This window comes from Mauremys reevesii, linkage group 19 (genome assembly GCF_016161935.1).
Source record: "Mauremys reevesii isolate NIE-2019 linkage group 19, ASM1616193v1, whole genome shotgun sequence".
Classification (NCBI taxonomy): Eukaryota; Metazoa; Chordata; order Testudines; family Geoemydidae; genus Mauremys; species Mauremys reevesii.
In genome coordinates this window covers 22,172,417-22,188,729 of record NC_052641.1, presented here as the reverse complement: position 1 = coordinate 22,188,729, position 16,313 = coordinate 22,172,417, and the positions used below count along the sequence as shown (strand labels likewise).

The 16,313-nt window shown below is 45.0% G+C and overlaps 1 protein-coding gene across 1 annotated transcript; it reads left to right on the top strand.

The window, feature by feature from the left end:
* The first annotated feature begins 21 nt into the window (after positions 1-21).
* NDUFA8 (NADH:ubiquinone oxidoreductase subunit A8) lies at positions 22-5,442 on the top strand. The gene is made up of 4 exons (XM_039506628.1): positions 22-202; positions 814-977; positions 2,891-3,056; positions 5,198-5,442. Exons 1-4 carry the CDS (start codon positions 65-67, stop codon positions 5,333-5,335), a joined length of 606 nt encoding a protein of 201 aa, XP_039362562.1. The 5' UTR covers positions 22-64; the 3' UTR covers positions 5,336-5,442.
* Positions 5,443-16,313: the final 10,871 nt, after the last annotated feature.

The window sequence follows — 16,313 nt, the reverse complement described above, 5'->3', positions numbered from 1 at the left end:
AGACCTGCTTCTCGCTGGCCCCGAGGTGGCGCATGCGCACTAGTTCCGTGAGACCTGGTGGCGCATGCGCAGTGGCGCTGGGCCTGCCTCTGTGCCGTGCCGGGCGGGCGCGGAAGGGGAGCTCAAGGAGACCGGGGCGCGGGCTCGCGCCATGCCGGGCTCGCTGGATTTGCCCTCGCTGGAGGAGCTCGATGTGCAGGAGGTGAGAGCTGTGCCCGCAGGCGGTCTGCCCCTGCGCCCCCCGACCCGGGACTCCCACCCCGGCCAGGGCCCCCTGCCTCCGCCCGCACCCCCCGGGCTCGGGCCCCCTGCACCCCCCGGGCTCGGGCCCCCTGCCTCCGCCCGCACCCCCCGGGCTCGGGCCCCCTGCACCCCCCGGGCTCGGGCCCCCTGCCTCCGCCCGCACTCCCGGGCTCGGGCCCCTGCACCCCGGGCTCGGGCCCCTGCACCCCGGGCCTGGGCCCCCTGCCTCCGCACCCCCGCACCCCCGGCCCCTGCATCCTCCGCCCCCGGCTCGGTCTCCGCCCCCTGCCTCCGCCCCCGCCCGCCCTCTCATCCCCTGCCCTTCCCCCGGCTCGGACTTGGGGCCGGGCCCTCTGCCGCCGCCCCATCTCAGGCGCCGGCGGTGGTTGTTCATGGTGGGGTCACTTGCCCTAGAGTGGTGCGAGCAGGGTGCAAGAGAGCAGACCCCGAACACAGAGGGGGGCCAGAAACCCTGTGCCTGAGTCCCACCTGCCAGGTGCTTAGTGATGGGCCCAGCCCTGGGGCTATGCACTGGTACAGATGCGAACACTTCCTCCCCCAACTCCTCAGGTGAGCGTCAGCTCCGCGGTGCTGAAAGCTGCAGCCCATCACTATGGCTCGCAGTGTGACAAGCCCAACAAGGAGTTCATGCTGTGCCGCTGGGAGGAGAAGGACCCCCGGAAATGCTTAAAGGAAGGGAAGCAAGTCAATCAATGTGCACTAGAGTTTTTCAGGTAAGAATCTCAGGTGGCTTTTCAAATCCAGTTTTAGGGCTGGATCATGCACATCTTACTTAGGCAAAACTCACATTGAAGTAGCCTGTAACATATGTGATCCCTATCAAAACCAAGATTAAAGTATTAAAATGATATATATATTTCATGCTTCAGCACTTTGACACAGTACACACTTTATTTTTAATTAGTGCTTCAAAAGAGTATAGTAATGAAGTGACCATGTGCTGTATGTTGCTACCTGTCTGCTTAAGGTATTTACATAGGAGGAGATAATCTGTCCTGAAGTGTCAGCCGGTATAGCTTCTACCTGTGTGGTATCATTTACACAAGCATTACAATAACAACTTTCTTTAGTTATAGCTGAGATGATCACGCTATTTTTAAACTTTTGTTGAGGTACTGTTGTTGTTCCCTAGACTTGAACTCCTGAGGGTTGGAGGCAGTGCTTCCTCAATGGAGAGTGTCAGTGTACACTTTCTGCTGGTTGGAAGGCAAAGTATTCAATAGTTTTCAGTTGTTCAGAAAACAGTGACCCACACTCTTTCTGTTCTATTGACTTCTCTTGCTTGGGCTCAGCCACAAGGCAAGTTGGCTTTGTTTGAGTCTGAAGATGATGATCTGGCGTATCTGGGCTTCAGTAACTTGTCCATACTTTAAAAAATGTCAGATTTGTTATGTGAGTTGCTTTCCCCATCCTTTGTCAGCTTGGGGCACAATGATGCAAACATTTAAATAAGTACAAAACTTTCCTCACATGACTGAAATCATGTGCATAGAAATATTTGGAGGATCATAGTCTTAGAGGCAGAGCACCTCTTTGTATGTGTTTGTATAGCACCCAGCAAGGTGAGGCCCGATCCTGATTGAGGCCTCTGGGTGCTATTACACTATAAATATTAATAATAGATAAGGCTATGTTTTAGTCATGGGTATTTTTAGTAAAAACGATGAATAGGTCACAGGTCGTTAAAAAAATAATAATAAAATTCACAGGCCTGTGACCTGTCCATGACCTTTACTAAAAATACCCACCCTGACTAAAATTGGGTGGGGGGGAGGGTAGTCCACAGGTGCTGGGGGATGTGGCCCGGGACCCCAGCTGGCACTGGGGGAGACGGGCTGGCAGGGGCTTCCTACCTGGCTCTGTGTCCCTGCAGCTCCTAGGTGGCAGGGGCTCTGCTGCTCCCACCACAAGCGGCCCCACGACTGCCTATGAGCTGCGGGGGGGGGGCCATGCCAGTGGGAGCCACCCAGGGAGCTCCCCATCCCTAGGTAAGCGTCCCAACGCATTCCCCAAGCCCCTGCCCCCTCCCACACACCCAAACTGCTGCTGATGGCCATGGGACTCCCCAGCTCGGGCACCAGCCATTGCAAAAGTCAGAGGTCACAGAATCTAAAATCTGAAGTTGGAAGCAGTTAAATATCATGAAAAGAGCATTCACATTATATTATTAAAATAAGCATGCACTAAGTGAGGTGTAAGAATGGTGTCTGAAAGCTGACTGAGCTTAACAATCATATTAATAATTGCACTGTAGTTATTTAAAGGGTAATACAGACCTCTCTTGAGATCAGTGTGGAATTATAAATTCATATGCTTAGACTGTAAGCTCTTCTTGACAAGGAGGAGTAGTATTCTGTGAAATGCCATGCATATGTATCATAATTTTTTTTATTTATTACTAATCTTTCTTTTATCTATTACTTTCAAAATTACCAGACTTTAACAATTTTATGAATACCATCTGGAAGATAAACTTTGTAAATAACTACTGAATGGCAACCATTTGGAAATTGGTTCATGTGTTTTGGGCTGGAGTGAATGGGAGAGTGCCAGCTTTGCTAATGTAGCTCTTATAAGCTACCTTGTCTTTTCCAAAATAACACAGTTAAAATCCTTTGTTTTATAGGAAGATTAAGGCACACTGTGCAGAACCTTTTACTGAATACTGGACTTGTATTGATTATACCAACCTTCAAGAGCTTCGTCGTTGCCGAAAACAGCAGCTGGCATTTGATAATTGTGTGCTGGAGAACTTGGGCTGGGTGAGACCTGATCTGGGAGAGCTGTCTAAGGTAATTAGGAAATCCTGCCCCATGTCTTCATCTCCTTTCTCACTAGTTATTTCAGCTCCCTTCTCTCTGACCTCATAAAGTCCCTGTTCCCCAGTATGTGCAGAGTGCTGCTGCTGCTGGCTTTCTGATGTTCACAGAGACACAGGTTCATTACCTTATCCAACCAGGTCCTATATGGTCCCCTTTATTGTAGTCTTGAATTGCATTTACTGCTTCTCATTTATCTGAGAAACTAGTTCAGAATTGTGCTGTCAGGTTTTGAAAGCATTCTATGTACTTGTTCCAGTTTGCCTCACATCTTGTCACTCTTCACGCATAATAGCTGAAACTACTTTTAAACAGACTAGATTTGCAAGTGATGATGTGTGTTGCTTTAACAGTCTCAGCACTTTTGATACAAGAACTTTCTCTGCAACTCTTATAATCTGGAATAACCCCCCTGTATTTCTTCGTCTCATTTCAAATCTAGTCTGAAATGTATCTTTCTGTTGCATATGCCTCATCTCTTTCTATCTACTGTTTTTAACTAGCTGTTATGTTTAGTTCCATAAAACATTTTAGGATACTCTGTGTGAATGTTGTGTTGCAATAAATACAGCTCCATAGTTCATAACTTCACTATAACAGTGGATTTATTTCTGGTTTAATAGGTGTAGCAAGGGATTTGACTGGGCAACCCAGGAGGCCGCTTCTGCGTCCCTGTGTGGCTTTCATATTGTCTTGAATTCGGCTTTCCTTTCTCATGTACCAGTGTTCCATTTGTCAGTTCAGTGTATTGGAAAAAATGTTCCAGTGTACTGCATGACACTCTTTCAACTCTTCCTTAGCTGGATGGCCAGATTCTTCAGTCTGTTTTATTAATGTTCCCATCGTATGCTACATCTCAAATTACCACTTCTACTGCAAGTTATTCATGAGCTCTCAACCTTCTGTTGAAGCCTGTGGCAGAATTGTAGAGGCCCTTTAAGCACACTCTGGGATGGAGAATCTTTTATTATGAACTCTTTTTCCTACAGTGTGTGCTTGCTTTGGTGAGAGGTTCTGTTCTTGATCTGTTACTAATAGTACTTGAGTGCTTGTAAGCTTTAAAAACAAAAATGCTTACAGCAGAACTCAGTAAATTTTCAATTAATTAAATTTTTAATAAGTTTAAAAAAAAAAACAGAATGACACAAAATAAATTCCTGGTACCATAGCTGCAGGAAAAATGTTTGGCTGGGGATGGTTCTCTGAAGTGTACGCACAACTGTTCCATTCATTTGCTTATGCTGGTTCTTTTGTATGTTTGACCTTGGACTGGAGGAAAGGATGTGCTGGGTTTGAAATGGACACTTCTTCTAAACATTTGATATTAATTTTGTTGTGTGGATAATCCTTAAGAATTGCCTTCAAAAATACAAGTTTAGGCAACACAGCATCTGTTAGTTTTTTCTGTACTTGATTTTTGAGACAGTTCAGGTGCTTAACCTCAAACAGCTAAAACAGGAACTTTTTGTGCATACTTTTGCTTTATTTGCAAAGTAGCAGCTTTCAAAGGTGCTGAGGTTTTGGCCCACTGTTGACCAGACAAAATTCTTATCTCACATGCGTGTAGCTCCACTGAAGTCAGGGGGGTTGTATTGGGTGTAAATGGGAGCTAGACTTTAAATTAGAAGCTTACCTTCAAGGAAGTGCTTAAGCTATTGAGTTTAAAAAAATAAATAATAATAATAATAATGTAACCTTTGACACATGCGTTGTTCTCCTAAGTAACCACATTATTGTACTGTTTTTGCTTCATCTTACTCTTCCCTGACCACTCTGTGATGTCACTGCTTCCTGCTTTTCTTATCCTAATCTAGATTATAGAAATGTGTCTGAGTCCTTTCCTTAATGTGCCCTATGTATCTGTGGCAGTCTATCACTATGATCCTTTGGCCCACTAAACTGTAAGGTGCTCTACTAAATACTTGCAGAGTCTTCAAGCAATGTGTGTCGAATTAGTAAGCATTTGATTAATTCTACTAATGGATGGTTTCTTTTTCTGCTGCATGACTCATTAAAGCCACTTTTATTGTTTCTCCTCTGAGCTGTTGGCTTAATGTAGTTTTTGTCTATTAAATACTACAAGACAAATTCCAGTGTACTACTTTTCCTTCTAGGTCACAAAAGTGCAGACAGACCGACCTATCCCTGAGAATGTCTATCATTCCAGACCAAGACCAGAGCCAAATCCGCCCATTGAAGAAGATTTGAAGCCTTCTAAATTTGGCAGCAGGTTTGCTTTCTGGGCCTGGTAAAATGAGACCGACAACTCTGTAGTAAGCTCTGTTCTTTGCAAATGTAAATTATCTTGTCCAATGTGTATTGGATGCAATCCTTAATGATTAAAAAACCCATAATTCACCTGGCGTGGTAGATTTTTCTATATACATCACAGGAGCTTAGGAACAGTGTCCCCTATACTATTGTGTTTTTCCTTTTAAAATGCTTTTTAGAATCTTGTGGCCTTAAAAGATAATGTCCTTTTAGCCACTTAACACAGCCAGTTCTGTCTCTAAAGTCCGTCATTCAGCAACAAGAATATAAGATTTATGCCAAGATTTGCCAAACAGCGTATGTAAGTATGGTCCAGTTCTTTTGTTACATTCTTACTAAATATTAAAAAATGGGAGAATGCAAAATGAATTGAGCCAGTTCTTCACTGTTCAGATTTCCAGAATTTGCATTGGTGGCTTATATACTTGTGCCTCCAAGTATCCATCTTCTTTCCAGCACACCTCCTTTCTTATGAGGTTCCAGTTCAAACAAGCCAGATAGGAGCCAATCAGGTCACCAATTTAGATTCTCAAGGCTACTGATGATCTCTGCGTGTGTCTGTGTGGTGGTTCCGACAAATCTCTTATGAAGGTGACTAATCTGTAGAGGTAAAAACTGGTGACTCAACCTCAAATTTGGGATTTGATACATGAATTTTTTTTAAGTAGTTAGTCCATGCTTCCAAGATTGCTGGCTAGAAATGCAATATTACTTGAGATATCAAGATGTGTGTACTTAAATTCACAAGTGACTGGTCATGTTTCATGTATGTCATTTTTATCTGTTTCCATCCTTCATCAGCTCTTTTTCATTGGGGAGAGTGTATTTGTTACATGAGAATTCTATTCTATACAGCTGAACCTTCAAAAATTATTTTCTGACGTGCATTTTTGTCCCTGTGGCTACTCATGTAAGACGTCCCAGTGCGAAGTGTCATAGCAAAACAGTCCTTTTTATGTAGAGATCCTGACTTCAAGGACTTACCTGTAGCCTCACTGTGACAGCACCTGAAGCTCTCTTCATTTCCTTTCACCAGCCAACTCTTATTATAAAATCATTAATTGCTCCCTCTTGCAGCATCCAAGGGACAAGACACATGGTAACTGTGACAACACAAGGGTCAGGAAAATCAAAGTAACTTGCTGTACCAAAGCCAGAGAACTACAGTTCAGGCCATATTGTGTATTTAGGGCTAGATTATCATTTTGCGATCTAGCCCATAGAAAGGCTAGGGTGGTAGGGTGCTGGAGCAGACTGGGAGGGAGATTGGGGAACTGTGAATTGAAGTGACAGTCTCCTCTGTAGAGGGATTAAGCTGCAGCGAGTCTATACAGGTGCTGCACACGCTCCTTGCTGCTCTGATATGTTGGTGAGGTGAAATCAAGACTGGCCACTCCTGCCCATCTGCATGTGGGGGGAGGAATGTATTGCCTGATTTCCCAGGCCCACAGAAAGCGATGGTACAGAACTCCAGTGCAAGGGAGTAAGAGGCACCTTGCATCCCCCTACTTCCTTGTGCAGGATAGGCTATGATCTTGCCCTTATTCATTGAGAGCGTGGGTAAAGCATGGGTTTATTCACTTACGTAAGGATTCTTTCCAAGCCTCAGAATCTGCCAATTTTTATATCAATATTGTATTGGAAAGTCAAACTGATTATAGCTTTTACAAATTGGATTCCTTTGTGCTTTCTTTATCTTCTGTTTGCAGGGGGAAAATAGCACATTCTACAGATGTGAATAGACACTGCCACTTTTGGCTACATTTTTATAATGTAGGTCTTGAATAATTGGATAAAGATTTTTTTCAAATTTTTTTTATGAAGCTTTGGACTAATACTAGCCTTCCTCTGCTAAACAAAAACCTAGATTTCCTCTGCTGCTTAATGTATGTAATACCTTAATTCTCCTCAATGAGATATATACTCTTTGAGTGCATCCTTCAGAATTTGGTCCTATCTTTAGTGACTGATTACAGTTCTACCTATGTAAACCTGGAATAACTCCAGTCACTTAATGGGTTTACTCCATATTTACAGTGACGTGCTTGAGGACGGAATTAGGCCTTCTGTTCCCACTCTGAGAGGAGAACTTGACATACTATTTCTGTAGCATGCTAGGTTACCTCAACAGGAGCCAGCTCAAGAGGACCATGATGCAGAGGACAGAGTTTCTGAATGGTCTAGCTGGATGAAGTTGCACTTGGTAAATGCAAAAAGCTAGCTGGCACCTGTGGGACCCAACAAGTTTAAAAATAACTTTGCTTCAAAGTCCTGTTAAAGGCTTATGTCCTTATCCCAATACATGTGAGAACTCTGGGTGATTTGAGGGGGGACTCATACCAGGACAATCTATGGAGCTATGGGAACTTTTTATAGATTTTCGCCTGCAAACAGTTTATGTACAGTACAGCCTATGAACCTGAGTAGGTTGACTGGTACCCAGGGGAAACAGGCCATACATGTTTTCATCCTATTATACACATCACCCTATTTTTGAAGCCCACTGGATGTGTTACTGAGCTGTGGTGTACCTCCATAACATCTCTGCAATCTTTCTTTTTAGAAGGTCCAAGGGAAGAAGGGAAATGAAGTGACTAAATCAACAGGAATTCAGCAGAGCTTTCCTGGCCCATCATTCGAAAAGGCCATGAGGATAGAGGAGTGGCTAGGCTAGCCAGGCTTCGTATACCTTGGGGCGTGAGCAGTGCCTCCTTAACTATTCTGCTTTGAAAAGGTGGTAGAAAAAGTATTAGGACAAAATTGAGCATCATCTTTTGGCCAACTATATTGTTGACCAATTTGGAGCTGAATTTCAAGATGGCCCTATTTTAAAACCAGCAGTTAGCAAGTTTGATCAACTTCAGGTCCATGGTTCATCTCTTAGATGAAAAGACTAAAACTTGTCCATCTCCATCCTCCAGTACTGTTGGTATTCAGAAACTGTTGTGCAAGAATTGTTCGGGTTAAAAACGATGAGGTCAGGTTAGGGTATAGTCAAAGGAAATATAATTACAAGATGTGTTCCTTTTCAATTTAATAGTTTAGTGCAAATGATCTATGCATGCCATTTTTGTGTGGCTTAATGAATTCAGCTCTTTTATGGTGCAAAGGTTTTGAGCTGAAAGGAAATATATAATAAATGGAAGTTGATTTGGTATTATGAGCTGGAACTACAGCATAACTTCTGCTACATTTGATTTGAATAACTTTTGAATGTTTAAAATTTATTCAGATTCACTAAAAATTCTTAATTTACACATTATCTTGGGATAGAAGAGTGACTTACTTCCAATGGAATATTTAAGATGCTTCATTTCCTTTCTGTTCTTAAAGTATCTTTATAAATTCATATCCCATAATTTCATAATTGTTTTTGGTTGGCTCTGGTATGCAGCTTGCTCGCTACCTTAAAAGGCAAGGCTCAACAAAGAGAGACACCTCTGTATGATGTAGTTTATGATAAGCTACCAAGTACCGCATAACCGTACTTCACTGCCAATTTGCGGGAGTCTGCAGAATCTGAGGGGGAATTTTAGTAAGGCAGCCTTTCCTAATAGTATTCCCTCAATAAAACTCAGAATTGCAGATGAGCACAATTTGTTTCCCATAATTAGGACACTGGGTCTTTTGAAACCCAGCTTGTTTTATCATTCTGTTTGAAATTAGCTGAGGTAGTTGTGCCTGACCTTTGAGAGTTCCACTCTGGGCGTGGGAGAGTAGTGTAGTCTCCATGCCGATTTAATCCTGAGCTTCCAGACTGCTTGTGCAAAGAGGGATGTTAATTGTTGCGGAAATGCACAATGTGGATTCCTTGACACAAGGAGCTGGACTGAGACCATTAACTCATTTCAGATAAGTTGATGAGTGGTAGCTACCTTTGGTCACTATGTACACGGGCTGGATGTGCAGCAGGAGCTAGAAATGAAAGGCTCTGTATCTTTTCCTCGGAACCCCCTGCCCCCTTCCACCACCTTGCAGGATTAATGTTCTGTTTGTAGCAGCATCTGGTCAATAATTGCATTGCTCTAGTTGAGCACAGGACCATCTTGTAGCTGTAATGTTTTCTTGGAAAATGTAGAACAGGTGAATAACAAGATTGAGTTAGGACCATAAAACCATCTTCCAGGGACGTATCCTGACATTTCTTTGGCAGATAGCAGACTTGTGCAGATTCAGCACAGGGTTCTGCTGCTGGCAATGTGAGAAGCCTTATTTGTTATATAATGTGGGCTGTAAGCTTTGCCAGGGATCATAATCACATGCATGAAATTAACAATTAGTGTCGGAAAATTGCGAGCCAGTGTCATGGTTGCTTGCCACACAAGATGCTGGATTAAGCAGAAGCTGCTGCACTCTTTCAGACCTTGGCATAAAAGAAGTAAAATTGTAGGGCAATTTCTAGGAGAAGAGCACAGCAGTTAGAAATACCATCCTCCTCAAGGCCTTCTGCTTTTATACCTTCAAAATGTCTGCAACTTGATTTTCATCAGTCTGAAGCAATACTGTTAATGTGTCTCCTGAGACACTGGAAGAGGGGCTAGAAGGCATTCGTTACAGACCAAGAGGGTGAGCATCTGGACATCATTCATTCCACTTATAAAGGCCATGGTTAGGAAGGAGGCACGCTGCCTGTCTGAGCAAGTGCTGGAAATAACATAGTCTCCCTTAGCTGTGTCGATGTCCGTTAGCCAAGGCAGGAATTATCTGGAGTGGGAAGAAATTAGTTCTCCTAAATGAGAGAGAGGGAGATAGGGGGGATAAGAAGAGCAAGTCTGAAATGTTGGAAAACCATGATTTGTATGAAAGGAGATGGTCTTGACATCTTCCTCTTCAGCCAACTGCAGTGTAGATTGAGACATGGCCACTGGTTGAGCTGCAGGGGCATAGGTACGAGAGAGCAACTGTGCCCTAACCTGAAGCACAATATCACTATTGCCCCATCTCCATGAGTGGAATATAAGTTACTTATTGTGGTGGTTGCTGTTACCACTCCTCTTTCCCCCCACCACCACCTCACCCCCAGTATAACACGTTCTATCGGAGCTGGCAGATTAAGGTGAGGTGCATTTTTACGATTGTCTACAGGTGAAAGGCACTGGCTCTGCATCTTGGTTTAAAGGAATATTTAATAATTATCAGCATTTGCAGAGCTTTTAACCTTCAGAGTGCTTGTGCACCATTAACTACATCCTCCCAGCACCCCTGGGAGGCGGGGGAAAGGGGAAAGGAAGCACAGCACAGGAGGTAACTGATTTGCACAAGGCCGCAGAGGGAATTGGGAATCCAAAATAGTTAGTCACAGTTCTTTTTTAATCCTTTTCAAAACACTGTAAGCTCCTACAGTCGAGAAGCTGTTAAGGTTTTTGAAATCAGAATGCAGTAGCAGATGAAGACTCCCTCTTGTGGCTGCTTTAAGCACCGCTAGGACACCTGAGTGAAGTTTTTCCAGGGTGGCAATCCCAAGGCTAAACAGTGTTACTAGTAAAGGGAAATCACTCCGCACTTGTCTTCATGACAATTATAACTCAGGTGTTTCCCCTACCTGGAGTCCTGTCCACACACAAGAACCCTTTCATCTCAAGTTGGTTAGCTTGTCAAGGATGTAGGCTAGAGGGTGGCTGCTAACATGACTACTCTGCAGTGTGGACGCAGGGCAGTGCCCCTCCATGCCTTTCCACATTACCCCAGTTTGCTGAGAAAATGCAGACAAGTTCTCCCAGTTCCCTGGGAAAGAATTCATAGACCAGCTTAGTGCAGTGCAAAGAACCATAGGCTGTGTCCCCAGAAGTCAGTCCGACACGAGTGAGTTTGGCTCCAGTGGGCGGCGCTCTCTCGAGCTAGGCCAACTGGAGTGTAGATAGTGCCCTTGGGCTCTCCCCACATGGTTTATGGCTGCTCTGGCCTGCATTAGGGCTGGAGCAGAGAATCAGGGAGTTGCACCCAGCTGAACCCAGTGGAGAGTCTGGCCCTAAGAGGAAACCAGAGAGCATTTAATGAAATAAAAGTGAGTGAGAGCCTCTGTCCCTTCTCCTTTTCCACTGCTCCACTCCCCTAAGTATCTCCTAAGTGTTGCTTGGAGCCCTACGTTTGAAAGAGCCTTTCACATCTGTAGTTGTCTGCGGAACGTCCCCCAGCGAAGGGATTCCAAAGCTGCGTGTTTGTGTGCTCTTGCCTCGGTTGGCCAACTTAGACGATGGAAGTTAATTTTTCATTCGTCTAGCCGCAGCAATCTGCAGCTGCCACTCGCTGCGGTGGGGCTCACGTTAATTGCCCCCACAGACGCCTTGAGAGGCGGGAAGCGAGTACAGTGAGCAGCAAGGTCATGCCTGGTGCTCTGCTAAGCCCATTTGGGGCCCATTTCTGGCCCTGTGAATGACAATACAGGAGAAAGGGAGATTTATAGAAAAGCTAAGGCTCCAACTCTCATTGTTTCTGAGATTTTGCTCCAGTGTGGATCAATCAGGGATTTTAAAGCATTGCCCCCCTTAATTTCTGAAAGCAGCATTTATGGCTGCTCTGATGGCCAGGAGGCTGATTCATCTATTTATCAGTAGTGTAGCTTTTTTCCCTCTGTGCAAACAGGAGCTACCATTTAACAGCCCCGTTGAGTGCTCCTTACTCACTCAGACAAAGCGCTGTCTGACCTCTGTTCTGCTGTCAGTAACTTCAGATTTATGGCTGTGCAGGGGACAGCAGGGTTTAGCCCAAGTTTTGCGTGTCTGAGGATTGAATAGAGCCTTACGTTAGTATCAAATCAGTTCTAAACACACACACACTTTAGCCTCCTAAAGTGCGAGCACTCCAGCCAGAGCTCCCGGGGGACACAGCCAGGTGTGGCCCTACTTGGCTTTCATTTTCAGGAAGCCACTGACAGGCAGGCCTGACCCTGGCAATGTGCACGCAGCAGGGGACGGTGTCTGCCCTAAGGTGCAATCTCAGGGCTCGTGGCAAGCCTGCGCTCCAGGCTAAACAGAGGAAGGTGAGGGTCAGCGGCGGTGAGCTCTGCCCAAGTCTCAGGAAGCACATTTTGGCGAAGGAAAGGAATACAATGCAAGCAGGGAGGGAGGCTCAGCTCCGATCCAGGTCCCTCTAAGTAGCACTTGGCTCCTGACAGCCAAGGAGCCGATATGATCGTTTGCTGGGTTATTCATTATCTCAGGCATTCACGGGTCTGCTTTCTACCTTCACCTCAGCATGTTGCAGAGCAGCAAACAGACATGAGCAGGGGCAGTGTAGCTCAATGGATAGTTAGGAGACCCAACTTCCCTTTCCAGCCTCTGCCAGTGACTTGCTTTGTGGCACTGGGAGAGTCATTGCTCTTCTGTGCCTCAGTTTCCCCCTTGTTAAATATTGTCAGTGCTACATCCCCCGCCCCATACAGCACTCCCAGAATCCTACTACAGACAGAGGTGAGCCTCTGTAATGTTTATCTGTTTTGATCTTAGAAACAACTGCACCCTGGAGGGGTCGAAGCCAGAGCCCTGGCCATGTACTTACCCACAGTCCTAAAACAGTTTCAGTCTAACCTGTCCCAAGCAGAAGCACTTCTTGTTCCCCATGCCCTGTCACCCTGACTGGTAGGAGCTGTGTCCAGAGATGGTGTGAGTAGAGCGGGCCAGCGAGAAATGACACATGATGATCCCCTCTATCTATGACAGGGTCCCTCCAGCCATGGGCAGTCCTTGAGCAGATTTCCCAGCTGCCTCCACACAGCTCTGGCGAGCCCCAGGCAGGCAGAGAGCCCAGGAAGGAAGGCAGCTAGAGACCTTAATGTCTGAGGGTATGCGCATGGGAATAGAGGATGGTGCTCTGGCCAGGAGGTGGTGTGGTTTGGGTCTCCAGAGAGTGCTACACTGAAGCCATAAACCTACAATCACTGCTGTCTGTGTCTAGCCAGCAAAGGCAAAATCCTGCTTTTGGAGCCGCTCGATGAGTCTAGCTCATACTGGAGACACTGTTTAGTATGAGGTGCAGGGCACCAAAGAGCTATGGAGTCAGTGAACAGAAGTGAAAGTCCCCAAAGGCCAATGTACAGCCCATGCGAAATACTTGGCTTGCAGACTGCTCTGCTCTCCTGTTATCACTTGGACGGAGTCTTTGGTGTTGCTAGGAATGAGTGAAACCAGTTGTGGGATTTTTGTGATCAATCTATGACATAATCTGAGTTTGGAACAATGCAGCGTTGGCTTCTAAATTCCATCTGAGAAGCTTTGGAAGATTTAATACTCCAGCTAATTAATCAAAATAAAATGATGAGATGGTGATGCAGTCTACATGATTAACAGTTATTAAGCGGAGGTTCATGATTCCCACATACTTTCTGCTATGAAAGAAACCAGACCAATTCTAGCAAAGCCAGCAGAATTTTCATTTAGGAAGGGGGTTTGGTAAAGGGATGATGGCAGTTTAAAAATAATATTTTTAACAAACCAGTTATTCCTCCCAGTGTTGTTAATAATACATTAAACAGTTAAAATGACAGGATTTTAAAAATACTCCCTTTTAATCTTTTGTGCTGCAAGGTTACTTTTATGCACTTCTGAAAGCTTGGGCAGTAAAAGTAGAATTTCACTTTTGTTTATAGTCAATTTCACTTAGTGGTGCAGGTGTTATTTAGCACAGTGCTGTAATGTTTGGGTTGCACCTGTTGCTGAAGGATGATTTAAGTATAAAAAAATCATGAAAGTGATTTTGTGGACACTATTTCTACAAATACTACATTTGAGTCTAAACTTCGTTGTTGCCTCTTTACCTATTGTTTGCTTTATTTGTGTTATGGCTTTATTTGCTGCCCACTTTAGCATTCTTTTAGTATTTTCTACTTCTTTTATTGGTGGTGGTATTGTTGGTTTGTTTGTTTGTTTGTTTGTTGAAAGATTGATGTTGCATGGAACAATGAATCCATATTTTCTCACTCAGTGTTCGTATCCATGCCTACCATGTCAGTGTGTACCTGGCTACCTATCCATCGCTCTGTTATTAGCTCAGTTCCTCAGATTGATTTGCAAAAGTTATAAAATGACCAACAATAGAAAGAGTGTACGTATCCTTTGTCATGCAAGCTAATCACTAATGCTGTACTGAACTGATACTGTAGTTGCAGGACTGGGCGGGTAGTTGTGAGATTAAGGTGAGTGGGAGTCAGGAGACCTGGAGCTATCTGTAGTCATTGTCTGACTTTAAGTGGGTCACTTAGGACATGCCTGACTTACTTCAACTGCTCCCCATTTTAGAGGGTGCAATTTTGCATCTACAGTAAAATTAAATCCCTGTGTGCAGGTGCAGTCAGTAATTTGCTGTCTGCTTAGTAGCTTTGGAATCCACAATTTGCAGGTTCAAAATTGTACCCACCAAAATGGAGACTGCTTCTCAAAATCAGCCCCTTAATCTCTCCAGGCCTCAATTTCTTAATCTGTAAAATGGGGATGACGATGCCAAGGGGTGCAATGAGGTTAAATGATTTGTTTCCAAAGCACATTGATTTCCTTGGGTAGAAGGCTTTGTGGATCTATCCAGTGCCCCTGGAGTCAATGTGCATTGAGTCATGCACTATAAAAGTGCCAAGTGTTGTTACAGAAGTGTCGAATACGGTCAGTTATAGATAATGTATGAGGCTGTAACAGGTGGAGAGGGAAATTAATAGGCATAGGAAAGGGAGAAAAGAGAGGATTGGGGGCCACATTTCAAACAAGCTGGCAAGCTGATGGAGGCCCCTCTGAGTCTCTCTCTCTTTCTCTCTCATGAGAGTCAGAAGCAGCAGTGTGCCTTGCTGTCTGCTCCAGAGCTCGGCCTTGGAGCATCACCCAGCCCTGGCAGGGCAGCTTTCCACCAGGATACGTGGAAAGGAAATACCAAGACCCCTTGTGTGCTGGTGAAGCCCTGGTGAACTACTGGCTAATGGGCTTTTTGGGCTCACCCCATTTGCAAGTAGACTTTGATGGAGGGAGATGTGGGTGGCTGGGTCATTATGTGGCAGGCAAACTATTCTAGGAACAAAAATGAATCAAAGGGATTCCCCCCCCCCTTTGCCTGCAAGGAAACCTTTTTCCATTTACTATAAAACGTGTTCCTTGATAGTGCTGAAGTGTTCTATGTATTTTAAATAAACAAGAGCGGATCTGAGTCCAGGAGGACATGAAAGAATGCAGCCTTTGCTGGGGTACTGGCCCAGCACACATGTCAGCAATTTGGCTGCCTTGTATATTTTGGCTTTTAAAAAAGCATTTGAAAGTAAACGAATGAAGGAAAATCTGGCAGCTGGATTTGAAAGTAAATTGCTTTCAGCTGATAGGCCCCATTTTCAGCCTGCTTGGGTAACACCAAGCCGCAGCCAGCCAGGAAGGAGAGCAAAAACCTGAAGACCAGAGAAGGGGCAAGAGGAGGAAGACAGGCTGGGAAGTTCTGTGAGTGTAATTCTTCCATTTCCTTCCTTTGTACCAAACACTCCCTGCCTGTCCCAAAGCTGCTCGTGCTTGGAGGGCCAAGTTGTTGATCGCTCCGCCTCTCTTTAGCCTCTGTTGTGCATGATGCTCTCTGCCTCCTTTAGGATTAGCTCCCTGCTCAGCCCTCAGGAATGGAGAGGCAGGATCTGTGGGTAGTTGTGGCTCTCGACCCAGTGTCGCAAAGCTCCAGCCAGTCCTCTGATTTATCTTTACAGGAGCACGTATCCCTACAAACTGTCCCCCTGCCTCTCAGGGTGCCACTCTGGTGACTGGCTCCACAGCTTAGCACCTTCTGTTTCCCAAGACAGCAGGGAGACAGTGGCGTTTTGACTCTGAATCGGTAAGCGGCAGAGAGGGCTTGACACAGGACACTGTATAAGGACATTGGTAGAGGATACTCTAAACTGCCTTTGTTGCTACTCTTCTGCCACCTGCGAAGGGCCTGATCCTGTGTTTGACGTCAGTGGCAGTTTGGCCTGAGTAAGAACTACAGGCGTTGGCCAAACGGAAGGTCTCC

What these genes read in the sequence shown, in the direction of transcription:
- NDUFA8 (XM_039506628.1), top strand. Translation starts at nt 65, where the DNA reads ATGCGCAGTGGCGCTGGGCCTGCCTCTGTGCCGTGCCGGGCGGGCGCG. An exon ending in AGGAGCTCGATGTGCAGGAG is followed by an intron (nt 203 to 813) that starts GTGAGAGCTGTG and finishes CCAACTCCTCAG; the next exon opens with GTGAGCGTCAGCTCCGCGGT. An exon ending in ATCTGGGAGAGCTGTCTAAG is followed by an intron (nt 3,057 to 5,197) that starts GTAATTAGGAAA and finishes TTTTCCTTCTAG; the next exon opens with GTCACAAAAGTGCAGACAGA.